Below are 19762 nucleotides of genomic sequence, written 5' to 3'. Positions count from 1 at the left end.
ACTGGCCTTCTTTAAGGCCAGTTCATGGTCCCATATATCGCAAAAATGTATGCGAGTATGAACTGGCCTTCTTTAAGGCCAGTTCATGGTCCCATATATCGCAAAAATGTATGCGAGTATGAACTGGCCTTCTTTAAGGCCAGTTCATGGTCCCATATATCGCAAAAATGTATGCGAGTATGAACTGGCCTTCTTTAAGGCCAGTTCATGGTCCCATATATCGCAAAAATGTATGCGAGTATGAACTGGCCTTCTTTAAGGCCAGTTCATGGTCCCATATATCGCAAAAATGTATGCGAGTATGAACTGGCCTTCTTTAAGGCCAGTTCATGGTCCCATATATCGCAAAAATGTATGCGAGTATGAACTGGCCTTCTTTAAGGCCAGTTCATGGTCCCATATATCGCAAAAATGTATGCGAGTATGAACTGGCCTTCTTTAAGGCCAGTTCATGGTCCCATATATCGCAAAAATGTATGCGAGTATGAACTGGCCTTCTTTAAGGCCAGTTCATGGTCCCATATATCGCAAAAATGTATGCGAGTATGAACTGGCCTTCTTTAAGGCCAGTTCATGGTCCCATATATCGCAAAAATGTATGCGAGTATGAACTGGCCTTCTTTAAGGCCAGTTCATGGTCCCATATATCGCAAAAATGTATGCGAGTATGAACTGGCCTTCTTTAAGGCCAGTTCATGGTCCCATATATCGCAAAAATGTATGCGAGTATGAACTGGCCTTCTTTAAGGCCAGTTCATGGTCCCATATATCGCAAAAATGTATGCGAGTATGAACTGGCCTTCTTTAAGGCCAGTTCATGGTCCCATATATCGCAAAAATGTATGCGAGTATGAACTGGCCTTCTTTAAGGCCAGTTCATGGTCCCATATATCGCAAAAATGTATGCGAGTATGAACTGGCCTTCTTTAAGGCCAGTTCATGGTCCCATATATCGCAAAAATGTATGCGAGTATGAACTGGCCTTCTTTAAGGCCAGTTCATGGTCCCATATATCGCAAAAATGTATGCGAGTATGAACTGGCCTTCTTTAAGGCCAGTTCATGGTCCCATATATCGCAAAAATGTATGCGAGTATGAACTGGCCTTCTTTAAGGCCAGTTCATGGTCCCATATATCGCAAAAATGTATGCGAGTATGAACTGGCCTTCTTTAAGGCCAGTTCATGGTCCCATATATCGCAAAAATGTATGCGAGTATGAACTGGCCTTCTTTAAGGCCAGTTCATGGTCCCATATATCGCAAAAATGTATGCGAGTATGAACTGGCCTTCTTTAAGGCCAGTTCATGGTCCCATATATCGCAAAAATGTATGCGAGTATGAACTGGCCTTCTTTAAGGCCAGTTCATGGTCCCATATATCGCAAAAATGTATGCGAGTATGAACTGGCCTTCTTTAAGGCCAGTTCATGGTCCCATATATCGCAAAAATGTATGCGAGTATGAACTGGCCTTCTTTAAGGCCAGTTCATGGTCCCATATATCGCAAAAATGTATGCGAGTATGAACTGGCCTTTTTTAAGGTAAAACCGTGTTTTTGTTTGAGCCATGCGAATGCTGTACCTGACCATGTATTCAGCACAAATCTTCTGCAAGATAAAGAGTCGATACAAGGAACCACAGCTTGTCAAGGACGGTCTTGACGCATATATGAATATTCCCATAAGTGATTGTCTTCTGTCAGTTTGTCGCGCATGCACACACATCTTGTGTGTATTGGGGTATGTTGAAATATACTATTTCTGTAATAGTGAGAGTGTGTTGGTGCATTCCTTCCCAACCGTTACTTTCCTTCTCGACCGTTTACTTTTCCTACCGATCGATTCATATCATAGCTCACCAATACACTCTCACATATACAGAAAAATAATTTACTGACAGCCCATTCGAACTTCTTTTAGAGAACATTGCTAAAGTAAGTATTTAATTGGTAAGCTCCAGCCGCTACATCCATTTTAGCCTGGCTAAATCGTGATTGACTTTACCCTGTCACACCATTTGTTCATTTTAAATTGTTCCCCACATTTACCACACTACTAAATAAAACGAGTCGGACTGTATAATGACCTATGCTTGACGACGTTTGTAGCTGCAAAGACTGTGGCATTCCGATAAAAGACGATACATAATAAATTCAAATAAATAAATTCTCGTCAAATGAATCACGTAATGGAATAATGTTTTTTCAATTTGTTCTTTTAAAATGCTTAACTATATTATACAAGTACAACACAACTTGACCATTTTATAGAAGAATTATTTATTGTTGACAATAATTGCGCATCTGAATGCTAATTCTGTTACCTTACGTTACCGCTATATTATTTCCATCCAAAACGCTCAAGAACCAAACATTAAAATCGGTTGAGAAATGAGGATGTAGGAATTGTGATCAGAAAATTGATGGAATTTAGTTTTTTCCTTAATGTGAAGTGAATAAAATCACCGAGGAGGAATTATTGACCACAGTAATTAACATCTAGAAGTGCCGCGGTGTTATCTCTCTTATTTTAATAAGTGGGACTTAACAAATAAAGGAATTTTCATAAAAAATTTGGTATAGCTCAGTTGAAATAAAATCATTTAATCCAAAGCGAAAAGTTTAGTTGAAACAATTCCAACAAACATTTCCAACACATCCATAACATTTCGATCTGAGCATACGAAATTGGTTTTCCACACCCCCCCCTGAACAAAAATAAAGTTTTACCGAAAATGCACCCAAAAATTGATTGCTGTTCTAAATAGAGGGACCCTAGAGGAGTTCAAAACGATGGTCCGTTAAGCTGGACCAGATGCTTCCCCACAACCATACAACTAAGGAAAAAATTGTATAGGCTTTCTTTAGTAGTGAGGGAAAATGGACTTTTCCTCCTTCGTAAAGGGAAACGTCATACGTACTACACTCGGGAAATAATTTGATATTTCGTATCACGATGCGTAAAAGTACCTCGGGCTAAAGCCCATCTGGAAATATCAAATTCCTTCCCTTGTATAGTAATATACTATTCTATTCAAACGAGTGAAGACTGAGACGATCAAACACATTCAATGCACATCGTGTATTTTATTGAAGATGCTTCGTTTACTTCGATCGAAATGTTTTGTATGGCAGCGTTTCATTAGAGGAGCAAGAAGAAACATCTATATTCAAACAGTATATTGAACTTATTGTCTAAATTATTCATTAAACAAATGTTTTCTACATGTACAAGAATGCAATACAAACAAATGCCGAGGCAATACTCTCTCTAGCAAGCAAACTCTCAGCTCTCTGTGTCAAATTCACACTTTATTTCTTTTTATTCTACACATACTATTCTACACTTTGACTGACTGCGCTGTAATCTACATGTAAATTCCAAAGGCTATTTGATTTCTTCACCACCTTAATAGAAGTAGTTTGTTTGCTAGAGAGAGTATTGGCCGAGGTGCCCAAGAAACATTTATTTAATGAATAATTTAGACGATATGTTCAATAAATCTACTATTATTCACCAAATGATTTTATTTCAACTGAGCTATACCAGTCATCCCTACTAAATAAAGAAATTAATAGCTCGACGGCAATTTTAGGTGACTGTGATCGCATTCTTTCTCAATTATTAATATTGCTTTTCAATTTTATGCTGGTGCTGGGCAAGGTAAATAAATGGGCCGCCCATATATTTACCTTGGGGCTGGGTAGATTTTCGAGAACGCGAAACCCAAGATAAGTACATGGGCGGAAGGTGATGTCATACATAACCGAATCAGATGTGCAGTGGCACGAAAGTTTGCTATAACTGCCATCTCTCCACTTCATCAAAAACACAAAATTGCTTAGAAACCTGGGCCATCTGTTTTGTGATAGACACAATACTTTTGTGAAACACAAGTAAATCATAGTCAACCATTTGACAAGAAGGTGTCATTAGCATCGAACTATTGTGCTCTTCCGCGCGTCTGAATGGCATTACCTCCGCCCATTTATTTACCTTGGCGAAACCCAAAAACGTGATGATGGTACACTTTTGGTAAATGATACTAGGTTTCCCATTTCATCCCACAATTTTCACACTTCAATTATAAATTATAAAAAATTGATATTTTGTCACGAGAACAATTGCCACAATCTATGCTGAAGAGGCAATTGAGCCAATATTCGAAACGAAAAAATCTATTATCTTTGAATGGCAAAAAGCAATAAAAACTTTCTGTCTGAACTTATTTCACAAATTTCATATGCTAAAGTAACGAAAAACCAATGTGTACAAGGAGCTGCAAGAAGTCGAAACAATTTCTAATTATCATGCGAACTTCTTCCACTTTTTCCCCAAACAAAGAAGTTTGTTAACTTTTGAATGATTCTAATTTATATCATCTCTTAGCGAAATATAGGTAAGGTAAATGATGGAAAGTTGACCTAAATTGACAAGACCAAACTTTGAACTTGAATTTCTCATCGATTTTGGAACTATGTTACATTGAAAGATTTATCTTTTGTTTACATAATTAACATAAATTTTATTAATTATTGAAGATTTCGTTTAACAAAGTTAATTAATTTATAAAAATGCAGAGTTAACCTACGTGAACCGTGAGTTATCCGATTTCATATAAATTCAATAAATCGTGAATTGTCCTATATACAAACATCATAAGACAACTCGCGGTTTATTGGATGGTAAGTTGACCGATCATTTTTTCTTCATACAAATTTACACGGACAACTTAAGATCACTTTTCCACTAGGTCAACTCTCCATCATTTACCTTATTGTATATTGTGTGTACATATAACAACGTTCCATGCTTGCTACATATTTGTTTCACTATTTTCAGCATAAACTTTCCGTATTGATTTTGGTTTTCATTTTCATTTTCTATAAAACGAGTTGCAAATGCTGAACTTTTCCACCTAATCCAATTCTGAACACAAAAAAAAAGTTTCTCAGGGTGCTGTGGAGATGAAACACTCGTCGAATGCATCTAATTTAATTTATCGCTAGGTTTTTTTTTTGGAATTAGTTGAAACTCGGAAATACCATTACACAGCCAGCGGATTAGACCTTTTTCTCCAACTTTATTTCAATCAATCAGTAAAATGTTGAAAATAATGAGTGCATTTCAATTTGCTGGTTAAAAATGGGTTAACTTGAGCTGTTTGGTGAAGTTTGCTTAACATTTCAATTGAACCTTTTTAGCCCCGTACGAAGTACTGGGGGCTTATAAGATTAATATGCCGTTTGTAACACGTCGAATTGGAAGCAGACAGTAAGGGCAAAGCATTTGGTTATGTTCATAGATGACGAATCCGCAATAAAAAAAATGTCCGTCCGTCCGTCCATCCGTCCGTCCGTCCGTCCGTCCGTCCGTCCGTCCGTCCGTCCGTCCGTTTGTGACCCCTCTAGCTTGAGCAAATCACAACCTTTTTTCAAAATTCTTTTTTTCCCCGATTGGTATCGACAAAAGTAAGGTCAAGTTCGAAAATGGGCATGGTAGGGTCGGCCCTTCCAGAGCTAGGGCCCTATAGGTGTTTTTCAGTCTTTCGACGATATCTACCGAAATACGCACGCAATAGCTGCTTGTGATATATCAAATGAAAGGTATTGACGAGTAGAACAAAGTTGCTGAACATTGTTTTTGGGTAAGATGCAACGAGAGCTTGTTGGGAGGGCTCAAAGGTCGTTACTCGGCCCTAAGTGTTTTTTGCACATAAATCGAGGAAATCTCATCCGATTTTGCGAGATTTAGTTTTTTATGGAAGGTAATTGAATACCGAAAATAACGTGGCGAAAAAAGTTTCAAATTTGGGCCCTTGGACTAAGGCCGCTACTCGGCCCTAAGTGTTTTTTGCACACAAATCGAGTAAATCTCATCCGATTTTGCTAGATTTTGTTTCATTTGAGAGATAATTGAATGCCGAATAGTATGATGGCAAAAAATGTTTCAAATTTGGGCCTTTGGACTAAGGCCGCTACTCGGCCCTAAGTGTTTTTTGCACATAAATCGAGTAAATCTCATCCGATTTTGCTAGATTTAGTTTTTTATGGAAGGTAATTGAATACCGAAAATAACGTGGCGAAAAAAGTTTCAAATTTGGGCCCTTGGACTAAGGCTGCTACTCGGCCCTAAGTGTTTTTTGCACACAAATCGAGTAAATCTCATCCGATTTTGCTAGATTTTGTTTCATTTGAGAGATTATTGAATGCCGAATAGAATGATGGCAAAAAAAGTTTCAAATTTGGGCCCTTGGACTAAGGCTGCTACTCGGCCCTAAGTGTTTTTTGCACACAAATCGAGTAAATCTCATCCGATTTTGCTAGATTTTGTTTCATTTGAGAGATTATTGAATGCCGAATAGAATGATGGCAAAAAAGGTTTCAAATTTGGGCCTTTGGACTAAGGCCGCTACTCGGCCCTAAGTGTTTTTTGCACATAAATCGAGTAAATCTCATCCGATTTTGCTAGATTTAGTTTTTTATGGAAGGTAATTGAATACCGAAAATAACGTGGCGAAAAAAGTTTCAAATTTGGGCCCTTGGACTAAGGCTGCTACTCGGCCCTAAGTGTTTTTTGCACACAAATCGAGTAAATCTCATCCGATTTTGCTAGATTTTGTTTCATTTGAGAGATTATTGAATGCCGAATAGAATGATGGCAAAAAAAGTTTCAAATTTGGGCCCTTGGACTAAGGCTGCTACTCGGCCCTAAGTGTTTTTTGCACACAAATCGAGTAAATCTCATCCGATTTTGCTAGATTTTGTTTCATTTGAGAGATTATTGAATGCCGAATAGAATGATGGCAAAAAAGGTTTCAAATTTGGGCCTTTGGACTAAGGCCGCTACTCGGCCCTAAGTGTTTTTTGCACATAAATCGAGTAAATCTCATCCGATTTTGCTAGATTTAGTTTTTTATGGAAGGTAATTGAATACCGAAAATAACGTGGCGAAAAAAGTTTCAAATTTGGGCCCTTGGACTAAGGCTGCTACTCGGCCCTAAGTGTTTTTTGCACACAAATCGAGTAAATCTCATCCGATTTTGCTAGATTTTGTTTCATTTGAGAGATTATTGAATGCCGAATAGAATGATGGCAAAAAAAGTTTCAAATTTGGGCCCTTGGACTAAGGCCGCTATCGGCCCTAAGTGTTTTTTGCACATAAATCGAGTAAATCTCATCCGATTTTGCTAGATTTAGTTTTTAGCCCCGTACGAAGTACTGGGGGCTTATAAGATTAATATGCCGTTTGTAACACGTCGAATTGGAAGCAGACAGTAAGGGCAAAGCATTTGGTTATGTTAATAGATGACGAATCCGCAATAAAAAAAATGTCCGTCCGTCCGTCCGTCCGTCCGTCCGTCCGTGACCCCTCTAGCTGGAGCAAATCACAACCTTTTTTCAAAATTCTTTTTTTCCCCGATTGGTATCGACAAAAGTAAGGTCAAGTTCGAAAATAGGCATGGTAGGGTCGGCCCTTCCAGAGCTAGGGCCCTATAGGTGTTTTTCAGTCTTTCGACGATATCTACCGAAATACGCACGTACGTTTTTGGGTAAGATGCAACGCGGGCTTGTTGGGAGGGCTCAAAGGTCGTTACTCGGCCCTAAGTGTTTTTTGCACATAAATCGAGTAAATCTCATCCGATTTTGCTAGATTTAGTTTTTTATGGAAGGTAATTGAATACCGAAAATAACGTGGCGAAAAAAGTTTGAAATTTGGGCCCTTGGACTAAGGCCGCTACTCGGCCCTAAGTGTTTTTTGCACATAAATCGAGGAAATCTCATCCGATTTTGCTAGATTTAGTTTTTTATGTAAGGGAATTGAATACCTAAAATAACGTGGCGAAAAAAGTTTCAAATTTGGGCCCTTGGACTAAGGCCGCTACTCGGCCCTAAGGTTTTTTTGCACATAAATCGAGTAAATCTCATTCGATTTTGCTAGACTTAGTTTTTTATGGAAGGTAATTGAATATCGAAAATAACGTGGCAAAAAAAGTTTCAAATTTGGGCCCTTGGACTAAGGCCGCCACTCGGCCCTAAGTGTTTTTTGCACATAAATCGAGTAAATCTCATCCGATTTTGCTAGATTTAGTTTTTTATGGAAGGTAATTGAATACCGAAAAGAACGTGGCGAAAAAAGTTTCAAATTTGGGCCCTTGGACTAAGGCCGCTACTCGGCCCTAAGTGTTTTTTGCACATAAATCGAGTAAATCTCATCCGATTTTGCTAGTTTTTGTTTCATTGGAGAGATAACTGAATACCTAATAGAAAGTTGGCAAAAAATGTTGGGTTTCTAAAATAATATCGTAAATTGTTGGCTTTATTTGAGAGGTACTTCGTACGGGCTTTCGTAATTGCGCTGTGCGCAATTTTAAAAATGAACACTTTCAGTAAATTTGACCATGCCCAACTTGACTTGCATTTTGGTAACAGACGCATTAGAGGGTTGTAGACGTATTAGGGTTCCGAGCGTATTACGGCTACGGACGTATTATGGTTACGGACGAAATAGGATTACGGGTCGTACGGGGCTAAGTCGCAGCAAACGCTCCGATTGTTCTGATGCCTTGTTTATGGAAGGGAATTGAATACCGAAAAAAAGCGTGGCGAAAAAAGTTTCAAATTTGGGCCCTTGGACTAAGGCCGCTACTCGGCCCTAAGTATTTTTTTGCACATAAATAGAGTAAATCTCATCCGATTTTGCTAGTTTTTGTTTCATTTGAGAGATAATTGAATACCCAATAGAAAGTTGGCAAAAAATTTTGGTCTTCTAAAATATTATCATAAATTGTTGGTTTTATTTGAGAGGTACTTCGTACGGGCTTTCGTAATTGCGCTATGTGCAATTTTAAAAATGAACACTTTCAGTAAATTTGACCATGCCCAACTTGACTTGCATTTTGGTAACGGACGCAGACGATGGTTGTAGACGAAATAGGATTACGGGTCGTACGGGGCTAAGTCGCAGCAAACGCTCCGACTGTTCTGATGCCTTGTTTTAAATGAAATTCAGCGGTTCTGTAATTTAAGCTGATATCTCTTTAGTTTATCTATCAGTAACTTGTTGGTTAGTGTTCTGAATACCACATGAGGACCACCCGAGTCGTAGCTGAGGTCGAGAACACATCGTATGCGAGAAATTTCAGTTTATGCTGGAAATATGATTCTATGCTGCGATTATTCACTTTCATGGAATTTATACACGTAAATTAACGCATTACATAATAGCTATTTTGCTAACTAGTTAGTTAATGGGGTTATTTTAAGCACTAGACGTGAGAGAGGCGAATTAACACAATTCTAGTCAAAAGATTCGTTATTTTCATGCAAAAAACACATCGTAACTTTTACCAGTAGAATCCGTGAGAAAATATTAGATTTGCGCACGGACCTGTTAATGCCAGTGTGTAAATTACTACATTTAGATACTGAAACAGTGATATCAATTATGAATATTTATTGCATTGCGGTCTATATATCGACATTAAACACTGTTTTTCGGAGTTAACAAACATTATTTTTCTCAATTATTCCATTGATATGACGTCAATATTATTTATCTAGGTAAATATATCCTACATTAATATATCGATAAGTTGATCGTTTCCGCAATACAATAAAACATTATAAGGTACCAGTGAATATACCACGCACTATAACTCTTCTGTATATTACACGTACACTCGTTACACTCGTGTTTGTGCAATATACAGAAGAGTTTTAATTCTTGGTATATTCACCGGTACCTTAATGTACTATTTCACAGTAGATAAAACATTTTAAACAGCTCAAAATCCCAAACTGAATAACAACCAAACGTTTAGGTCACACAATATTGAGCAACTCGCCATTCGGAACTTATGAACGAAAAAGAACAACAACATATAATTCACCTTCGTAGGCCAATAATCCCAAGCAAAGTATTGCAGCAACTGTTATCCTTGACATGTCATTAATGTTTCTCATTTAATTTTAGTTTTACAAAAAAAATGTCACAACACGTAAGGTCTGGTGGACCGTTTCAATTTTTTGTTTTAAACTTTAAGATTCGCTTTAATGTATTTCTGTGAATGATTTTTGCACTTTAATTTTTAAAGATTCACATCACACGACGTCTGTTCATTGACTAAGTGCTAAAACTTTTAACATTTGAATCTTACATCGAAAAAGAAGATTAACTGGTATAATAACACATAAATATACGACTTTGATATATCAACAGTAGTTAAATATTGCACAAGACCTTTTCACGCTGCTCCTCTTCGCATTGTTGTATGTTAATGCGAGACTCATGTGTCGTATAATGTATATCAGTGCTAAAGATTGATCATTATATCTCACTCTGCTATGTAAGAACCTGTCGTAGGTTCATAATTATATAATGTGTAAAGTAACAGTCGGGCTTTCTTACCCCCTTATGGTGTTGAGGAATTTCGCGTCGCGTCATTCACAATAACCCACAAATTGACATTTTCCTTATACAAAATGTGTCATTTTCTCAATTATTGTGAATGACGCGACGCGGAATTCCTAGCAGCCTCACGATTCAGCCACTACAACTTTTTTTTACACAGAAACGAAACTTCGTCTATGATCGTAATAGCTATTTTGCCAACTAGTAAGTAAATGGGTTTGTTTTATGCGCTAGATGTGAGTTTCGGCAACACATCGTATGCGCAAAACAGTCCCATTTAAATGAAGCACCTACTACAATCCGTGCGTAACGGACCTGTCAATTTACACATCCATATGTGTAGCAATATGAATCATCTACTCCAACGGAGTGTATAATCTATGTACTAAGTAGATATTGAACCAGGGGTACCATACCAATTATGAATATTTTGCCAATAAACTGAATTGAAACTGAAATGTTGAGCATCCGAAATTTTCATACTTCAAATGTTCATAAAGGCAGTGGTATGTGCTTGTGTTTGTTTATACCAGCACTAGAGATGTTCTAGGATGTTCGGTTCTATTTTCATTCTACGTATAATTCGCTAAATGTGTACATGATAAAATGCATAAGACGAATGGATATTTCTGTTGGATTATGGAATTCTTATTTGATTGACACACTGTTCATATGCTCACTTTAGTTCGATCTGTGTAATCATATGTCAATGTTACGTTGAGAAATAAAAGTTCTTCTTGTTTGTACCTCCACCGGATAAAGATCGTCTTTTATTTCGCTGTGCATAATTCACAAATCTCACAATTTCAAACCTATTTCTAGAGCGAAATGAATATTACCTAGCGAATTGCTTAAGATTTTTGAAAGCCATAGTGAAAAATAGCCGCGCTGCTAATGATACACTATAAAATGGTTAGGAAAAATTTAATCGGGAAAGATTTTCCGGCTATAGATGAATTCACTTGAAAGTTGTAACCATATAACTGATTCTGTTAAAATCTTATATCGTTATAACTGATTGTTACCTGGAGGACTCATGTATGGATCTATTAGATTGTCAATGTAAACTAAAGTTGCTTATTAATCTGAAGAACTGCATTATAATTTATTTACTTGACTGTCTACCTTTAAATCTTTAATAATTTGAGAATTTGGTACCTACCAATTAATAACGATTTTATTTTTTAATTTATTGCCCGCACGGTAATACATGTGACGCAAGTCCTATTAGGAGAAGTTTGGGATCAGCCTAAATAAAAGAGCTCTTGCACTTTTGGGTGAGTAAGGTCTCATGACTAACGAATTTCAAACATTCGGTGAAAAACATTTTCCTATGATTTTGTTGATTTTCCCGTTTCTGATTTCTAACTTTTTAAGTCAAGGGAACGAACACAGTTTACATTTGCAGACTATGAAATATTATTACGGTACGTGGTAGCTCGATGGGTGAATAAATACTCGAAGCAAAGCCTGAATTTCTGCTTCTACACTTGGTAAGACAAAACCTTGGGTTGCTTCCTGCACAAATATGTTGATGACTGCTGAGTGAACAGCGTAGACTGTATGGTCAACATTATAGTATATTTAATAAAAGAATTAATAATTTACAATTTCTTTCAAAAACTAAGCTACTTAACGGCGACGTACGCCATCTTTACAAGCTGCAACCTGTTCCGCGGGAGCACAATCATTAATGACCTCATCGAAATAGCTTCCCGGTCCACAAATATTCAGTCTTGGTTTCCCATCAACGCAAACAAAGTATCGTTGACAATCGTCTGGAGCAATGAATGATTGGACTTCGTTACTGTCGCCAGTTATCTGCTCGGGACAATGAAAACCTAAGAATGCTTCAGCATCACAATCTGGAGCATCGCCTGGCCAAACACAGTTGTGCGATTTCGGATGAAATGCTAAACCATCACCGCAATTTTTCCGATGTGCTATTCCATTCTCACAGTCAATGTATGTGTTACAGTGCGCCGAATCACCAGTTCTGAATTTAGCAAATTGGTGTGGACATCTACTGGATGGCTACGATGATCATTTTGTTTAGTATTCAACATATCAATCAATTTTGTGGTTGATGTTCAATTACCTGTGCTGGCTGAAGGTTTTCACGACCTGTACAGTCCACTTCATTGGGATATTGGCAGGCATAGTCTCGTAAACGTGTCTTACTGTAAAACATTAATCCGTCTGGACACAATTTCTCGTACGCTTCACCCTTTACACATTCAACGTATGCATCACATTGACCCTCTACCATGTATCTTTCATCTGGTCCATTACAGACTCCCGGAAAAATTCGAGCATTTGTAGGAGGAACGGCATTTTCTTCAGCAAAGATTTCTGGAAAATTTTATTTTTATAAATAATTGGAGTGAACTTTGAAGTGTAATCTTGCCGATTTGCTTAAACTGAGCAAATTAGATCCGAACTTATTTAGTCAACTACGAATTATTGTGAAAGATTAAACATAATTTAAATGCAGGAACACCAAAGTCATTCGGAAGCAGCTCATTTACAATTATGCAGATTTAAAATGTTCATTTGAGTTACACATTCACACGCCAAAGCAACGTTTTATCATTATCAGGCAAGTGCAATCATACATCGACATTTGCCTTACAGGAGACAGTGCCGATCAGATGATAGTGTTTGCCTTACGAGAGAGAAATTTTCCGTTATTTGCACGTCTTTTACAGTTGAAAACTTATTGTATTTAATACAGTGTTAAAAGAGCATAAAAGAGAGAAAAATGACCAGTTGCTTACGTCAAAGTTTGTGTGTAAAAGTCCAGTTAACTTGGAGCAAACCGGTTCATTTAACTGAGCTCGATGGCGGGTGAACACCCTTTTTGTCATTCTCTTTTAACACTATATAAACCAATGCGAGATATACACGAAAAATTCCAATTTTTCTATAAACTTGATGGAAATTCGATAGAGCAATTTTTTTATTAGAAAATGTTTTAAGTCCTATAAAGGCTTGGTTTATACATCGAGGAAACGAAATAATTCGACAGAAACTATTATGATACGTACTGGATCAGTGGTGTAATTCGTGTAATTTTTTTTTGTTTAGTCTATACCAGGCTCAAATATCAATTGTTATTATAATCAATTTATTTACCAACACTGCATGCAATCGCTAAGCAGACAAATGTTGGAACTACGTTATACATGATCGTATCTTCAATTTTTCACACTATGAACCAATGTTATCAAACCATCAATTTTATCTAAATTACTGTTCACACGCCGACTTTCCAGTTGAGACTGATCTTTTCAAATCCATTATACTTTTACAACATTGGACATAACTTTGTGTTTAGAATATTAATTAAAATCCGAAAACTTAAATAGAAAAAATATTTCCAACAATTTATTGCCGGTATTTTTTGGGAGAATTACATCGAACCAATGATATTCGTCGAAAGAAAACTTGATTTTGAATTGAATCATCATTTGGCCTTGAAACGATCTATTTTGGCCGTGACATAAAAGAAAAAGTGTTATGGATAACACGTTAAACAAGAGAAAACTTATCTAACATGAGAAATGCGCATAATGTTATCATAATGCAGACGTGACGACCGATACAATCCGATATAATGATTGCTTCAGCGGATGGTTATGAAATTTTGTCAACAAAATGTGCGAAAACGCTAATGATTAATTATGTCGATATTCAAAACAGAGTGGATGCAAATGATATTCGCAAACAATTTTTAGATTTGTTCGGACATTTACTCTTCTTTACAATCTCTTCTCAGCAGTGTTAGAAAATTGCAGATTGGCGACGGTCCTAGGGCGTAACAAGTCGGAATATGTGCAATCGACAGCGAAAATAAAGTTCAGTCAGGTCTTTCCCAAGATAACCTTCTTTAGCGCACGTTTGATAGATTTTGGATAATATTAATCAACTTCGAGCGCTGATTTTCGGATTTTTGAAGAGTATGGTATGTATACCCATCGAATCCTTGCTTCATTATGAGTTCAATGAGCTACATCTCGTCTCTCGCGGAATTGTTGTTTTCGTGGTAGAGTAGAGCTGTTTGAAAAATCGGTGGTTTTCAGGTGGAAATTTTTTCACCCTGATTATCTCGGGTAATAAGCGGTCGATTTCGTTCAAATTTTCGGGGATTGTAGTGTTAGATTAGGCCGATCACACAAGACAAACACGTCGAATCGTTGGCTGTACTTTCTTCAGTGACTGTATTGACAAAAATGTTTTTCTGACCAGTGACGCCTGCGAGCATCAGCGAACCTGACGGTTGAGGGATCCATTGGATGGGAAAGACTCGCTACTTCCTAAAAGTATAAAAACTTGGCTGTAAGAGATGTAAATCTAGATCTAAAATGTCACTTAGTACTCCGAAGAAATTTCGACCGGTCTGTCGACCATACGAAGTACTGGGGGCTTATAAGATTAATATGCTGTTTGTAACACGTCGAATTGGAAGCAGACAGTAAGGGCAAAGCATTTGGTTATGTTCATAGATGACGAATCGGCAATAAAAACAAGGCATCAGAACAGTCGGAGCGTTTGCTGCGACTTAGCCCCGTACAACCCGTAATCCTATTTCGTCCGCAACCATAATACGTTCGTAGCTCTAATATGCCCGGAACCCTAATACGTCTACAACCCTCTAATGCGTCTGTTACCAAAATGCAAGTCAAGTTGGGCATTGTCAAATTTACTGAAAGTGTTCCTATTTAAAATTGCGCATAGCGCATTTACGAAAGCCCGTACGAAGTACCTCTCAAATAAAACCAACAATTTACGACATTATTTTAGAAACCCAAAATTTTTTGCCAACTTTCCATTGGGTATTCAATTACCTCTCAAATGAAACAAAAACTAGGAAAATCGGTTGAGATTTACTCGATTTATGTGCAAAGAGCACTTAGGGCCGAGTAGGGGCCTTAGTGCAAAAGCCCAAATTTGAAACTTTTGTTGCCATCATTCTATTCGGCATTCAATTATCTCTCAAATGAAACAAAAACTAGCAAAATCGTATGAGATTTACTCGATTTATGTGCAAAAAACACTTAGGGCCGAGTAACGACCTTAGGCCAAGTGCCCAAATTTGAAACTTTTTTCGCCACGTTCTTTGCGGTATTCAATTACCTTCCATCAAAAACTAAATCTAGCAAAATCGGATGAGATTTACTCGATTTATGTGCAAAAAACACTTAGGGCCGAGTAACGACCTTTGAGCCCTCCCAACAAGACCGCGTTGCATCTTACCCAAAAACAATGTTCATAAACTTTGTTCTACTCGTCAATACCTTTCATTTGATATATCACAAGCAGCCATCGCGTGCGTATTTCGGTAGATATCGTCTAAAGACTGAAAAACACCTATAGGGCCCTAGCTCTGGAGGGGCCGACCCTACCATGCCCATTTTCGAACTTGACCTTACTTTTGTCGATACCAATCGAGGAAAAAAAGAATTTTGAAAAAAGGTTGTGATTTACTCAAGCTAGAGGGGTATTTTTTTGAAGGGCCTAGTATCGGCCTCAGTCCGAGGACCCAAATTTAAAATTTTTTCAACTACATTCTATTCGGCCTTTGATTACCTTCCAAATGAAACAAAAATTACGAAAAACGGATGAAATTTGCTCGAGTTATATCACAAGTGTGCGGTGAAAATGGACGGTCGTGTTTTTCTTTTCGCTCCGCAATTTTTGTGAATTTCTCGGTTTATTTGGGGTGAAAATTGTTTCCGAGGGATGTGAGTACGATTTAAAGTTAGCTGGAACTGTCCAGTGTGTGAATAATGTGAAGTGTGAGCGTGAGTGCTGCGTGCATAGCCGGTTGAGTCGGTATTTGGCGCCGTGACAATGCGATGCAAAATGAGTGAACTGCACAATGCTAAACGCTGAAATTGCTACGGTATGGTATACGTTCGCCCATGGCATCGAAGCGAGATGCTGACGGATGTTTTGTGGAAGGAGGAATGATCTTTCTAACATGTATATTGTATGAAAACTGACCCCTCGACCCTACGTAAGAATCATCTCGAGCAAAGGCTCCGGCGAGCGGTTCATCTCCCTGCTGCCAATCTTCGGGTCTACGAACGTTGTTATTACCGTACCCGTAGGCCCGTCGTTGGCTAGAACAGTCGGCTTTATAAACGGACTCAGGTAACTGGACGAATACAGGTAATTTAATGAATGCAGTGGGATGACAAAGCAGGTAACAGGTAAATTTTCCTTGCGGCATTATATTGTGTCGGACTGTATTGCAAGCCTATGAATGATATATGCAAAAGTAGCTAGTCCAGTCACTTAGTCCGGCGACGGTGATTGTTGTTAGTCTTAAGTTTAACACATTTCGGATGGCGGTCCGGCGCTGTTCAATACATCGATACGATGTACACACAGAGTAACAAAGTATTGAACAAGGAGGGCAAAAAGGGGGATCCAAGTGGGTCATTCCACTGTGAGTGATTCAACGTTCAAGCTCTTCCGGAAAGACCAGAGGGTCCTATTCGAAATGTGCAAGGTCAAGGTCAAGGTGAAATTTGCTCGAGTTATATGTAAAATACACATAGGGCCTTAGTAGCGGCCTTAGGCCAACGACCCAAATTTAATTTTTTTTCAACAACATTCTATTCGGCCTTCGATTACCTTCCAAATCAAACAAAAATTACGAAAAACGAATGAAAAATACTCGAGTTCTATGTAAAATACACATAGAGCCCTAGTAGTGGCCTTAGGCCAAGGACCCAAATTTAATTTTTTTTTCAACAACATTCTATTCGGCCTTCGATTATCTTCCAAATCAAACGAAAATTACGAAAAACGAATGAAATTTAATCGAGTTCTATGTAAAATACACATAGGGCCCTAGTAGCATTTCACTTCTAAGGCCCTAACTCACGGTCGACTCACCCGATTTTAAAAAACTTTTTTTTCATGGATTGGTACTGACAATACCTATCATTTGCCGTGTCATTTACATTTCCATCGTTTATTTTGCCATAAATATCACCAAAAGACCTTAAATCACTTAGGTGGCCCTAAATCACGAAGGGCCGACCCGAATATGCCCATCTTCGAACTTAGCCTCACTATTTCGACTATCTTTCAGGGAAAAAAAATTTGAAATCGGATTTGATTTACTCAAGATATCGACGTGACGGACAGACGGACAGAAAAAATTTTTATTGCAGATTCGTCATCTATGAACATAGGCAAACACTTTGCCCTTACCGTCTGCTTCGAATTCCATCATTACACACGGCATCGTAATCCTATAAGCCCCTTTGTACTTCGTACGGGGCTAAAAAGTTTTAAATTTGCGTCCTTGGACTAAGGCCGCTACTCGGCCCTAAGTGTTTTTTGCACATAAATCGAGTAAATCTCATTCGATTTTGCTAGTTTTTGTTTCATTTGAGAGATAATTGAATGCCGAATAGAATGATGGCAAAAAAAGTTTTAAATTTGGGCCCTTGGACTAAGGCTGCTACTCGGCCCTAAGTGTTTTTTGCACGTAAATCGAGTAAATATCATCCGATTTTGTTAATTTTTGTTTTATTTGAGAGGTAATTGAATACCCAATGGAAAGTTGGCAAAAGATTTTGGGTTTCTAAAATAATGTCGTAAATTGTTGGTTTTATTTGAGAGGTACTTCGTACGGGCTTTCGTAATTGCGCTATGCGCAGTAAATTTGACCATGCCCAACTTGACTTGCATTTTGGTAACAGACGCATTAGAGGGTTGTAGACGTATTAGGGTTCCGGGGGTATTACGGCTACGGACGTATTATGGTTACGGACGAAATAGGATTACGGGTTGTACGGGGCTAAGTCGCAGCAAACGCTCCGACTGTTCCGATGCCTTGTTTTTTACCTTTTTAATTTACAGAGTTTCTTGATACCTCAGCTTTCCAAGCAGCCGAGTTTCTCAGACCTTGGGTCACACCGAGGGGCAAACCACTCAATTTGCAACTCTTTGCAACTCTTTTTTTTACGTGCAACTCCAATGCAACTCTTTTTTTCACGTGCAACTCTTTTTCTGTGCAACTCTTTTGCAATTCATTTGCAACTCTTTTCGTATTTATTTATTTATTTCATCCAAAAAATGTAAAGAAAATCAACAACATTTGTTAAAAACAAAAACAAAATGGAAAAACATTAAACGTTCCTAATAGAGATATTGTAAAATGCCGATATCGATGTTCCTAAGTAGCGACAAAAATATTCAATGGAACCGATAAGGGTAAAATTTACTACGATTATCGGTAAATTATCGGCAAATCCCATTGATTTCAACGATGTGGATTGCAAAATCAATGGGCGGGCATTCAAATTCAATTTTTCTCATCTTGATGGTTCTACTTTTGTCAAAAACGTGCATATATTCAAGGCACTTCAAGCATGAGCAATACTCTCAATAGAGCACTTAAAGTGGACAGAGTATCATATAAATTTTGGCACTGTAAAAAAATTTGGAAAGCGTTTCTATACAAAATAGTACTCTATGTGGCAGGCTGACAGCTGTCACTCAAAACACTTTTGCTTGAAGTGCGTTAATTTGATCAAAGAATTTTGCAGTGGTGAAAGAGAATGTAGAAACTAGTGTGCCCTCATCGAGCTCACTTAAATGAACTGGTTTATTACTAGTAAACCGGACTTTTACATACAAATTTTGACATATCAAGACTTGTTGCTTTCGCTCTTTTAACACATTAATAAAGTTCAGTGAACAGTGTTCCCTAGTTCAAGTAATCGTTTGAATAACATTTATTATTTATTTCTTCCGCGTGCAACTCTTTTTTTATTCTCGAATGCAACTCCTTTGCAACTCATTTTGAGCGTGAAACTCCGGTGCAACTCTTTTTTTTCGCGTGAAACTCCGATGCAACTCTTTTTTTTCGCGTGCAACTCTTTGCAACTCTTTTGAGTGGTTTGCCCCTCGGGTCACACATCGATATAATATACTGTAGATAATGAGACACGAAGAACGAAATTTCGGAAATTAGCACACATAAAAGTGCAAAAAAATCGAATCACAACATAAAACGAAGAGAAAAAGGAAATTGAGAAATGCAGAGTTTCAATTATTTTCAAATATTTGTATGACATTATTTCGCGCGCTTTCTCAAAACGTAAGTTACGTTACACATACATCCATGTGATCTTTCCGCATAAAATTGCTTTGACATTACTTATCTACCCTATATTATATCGAGGCGGTCACATTATGGAACAGTTTGCTGTGCCAAAAAAAAAACTAAATTCAAATGAGAGCGGTTCACCAAAGTATCGGTTGGTCACTTTTTACCAGAAATTTTCGTTTTCTACTTGCAAAAATGGAGAATTAAAATGAAAAAT

General features: G+C 37.7%; 2 protein-coding genes and 1 long non-coding RNA gene across 3 annotated transcripts in view; 1 reads left to right on the top strand and 2 right to left on the bottom strand.

Annotated features, from left to right (window-relative positions):
- Positions 1 to 10141, bottom strand: part of LOC119084886 (protein obstructor-E-like) — a 23711-nt gene extending 13570 nt beyond the window's left edge. The window contains exon 1 of the mRNA XM_037195033.1: positions 9892 to 10141. Within this exon, the coding sequence (XP_037050928.1) occupies positions 9892 to 9964 (73 nt within the window). The 5' untranslated portion in view covers positions 9965 to 10141. The remainder of the gene's footprint in view (positions 1 to 9891) is intronic.
- The window catches only part of LOC119084922, a 21358-nt gene extending 1596 nt beyond the window's left edge, over positions 1 to 19762 (top strand). Inside the window, exons 2-4 of the long non-coding RNA XR_005089166.1 lie at positions 5617 to 5625; positions 13064 to 13069; positions 19747 to 19762. This is a non-coding gene — a long non-coding RNA (uncharacterized LOC119084922). The remainder of the gene's footprint in view (positions 1 to 5616; positions 5626 to 13063; positions 13070 to 19746) is intronic.
- On the bottom strand, positions 11975 to 13702 carry LOC119084894 (protein obstructor-E-like). The gene is made up of 3 exons (XM_037195044.1): positions 13548 to 13702; positions 12511 to 12764; positions 11975 to 12446 (listed from the first exon to the last, which is right to left on the bottom strand). Exons 1-3 carry the CDS (start codon positions 13597 to 13599, stop codon positions 12045 to 12047), a joined length of 708 nt encoding a protein of 235 aa, XP_037050939.1. The 5' UTR covers positions 13600 to 13702; the 3' UTR covers positions 11975 to 12044.

The sequence above is a fragment of the Bradysia coprophila genome, unplaced genomic scaffold (assembly GCF_014529535.1).
Source record: "Bradysia coprophila strain Holo2 unplaced genomic scaffold, BU_Bcop_v1 contig_94, whole genome shotgun sequence".
Classification (NCBI taxonomy): Eukaryota; Metazoa; Arthropoda; class Insecta; order Diptera; family Sciaridae; genus Bradysia; species Bradysia coprophila.
This window is presented reverse-complemented; position numbering and strand designations above follow the sequence as displayed.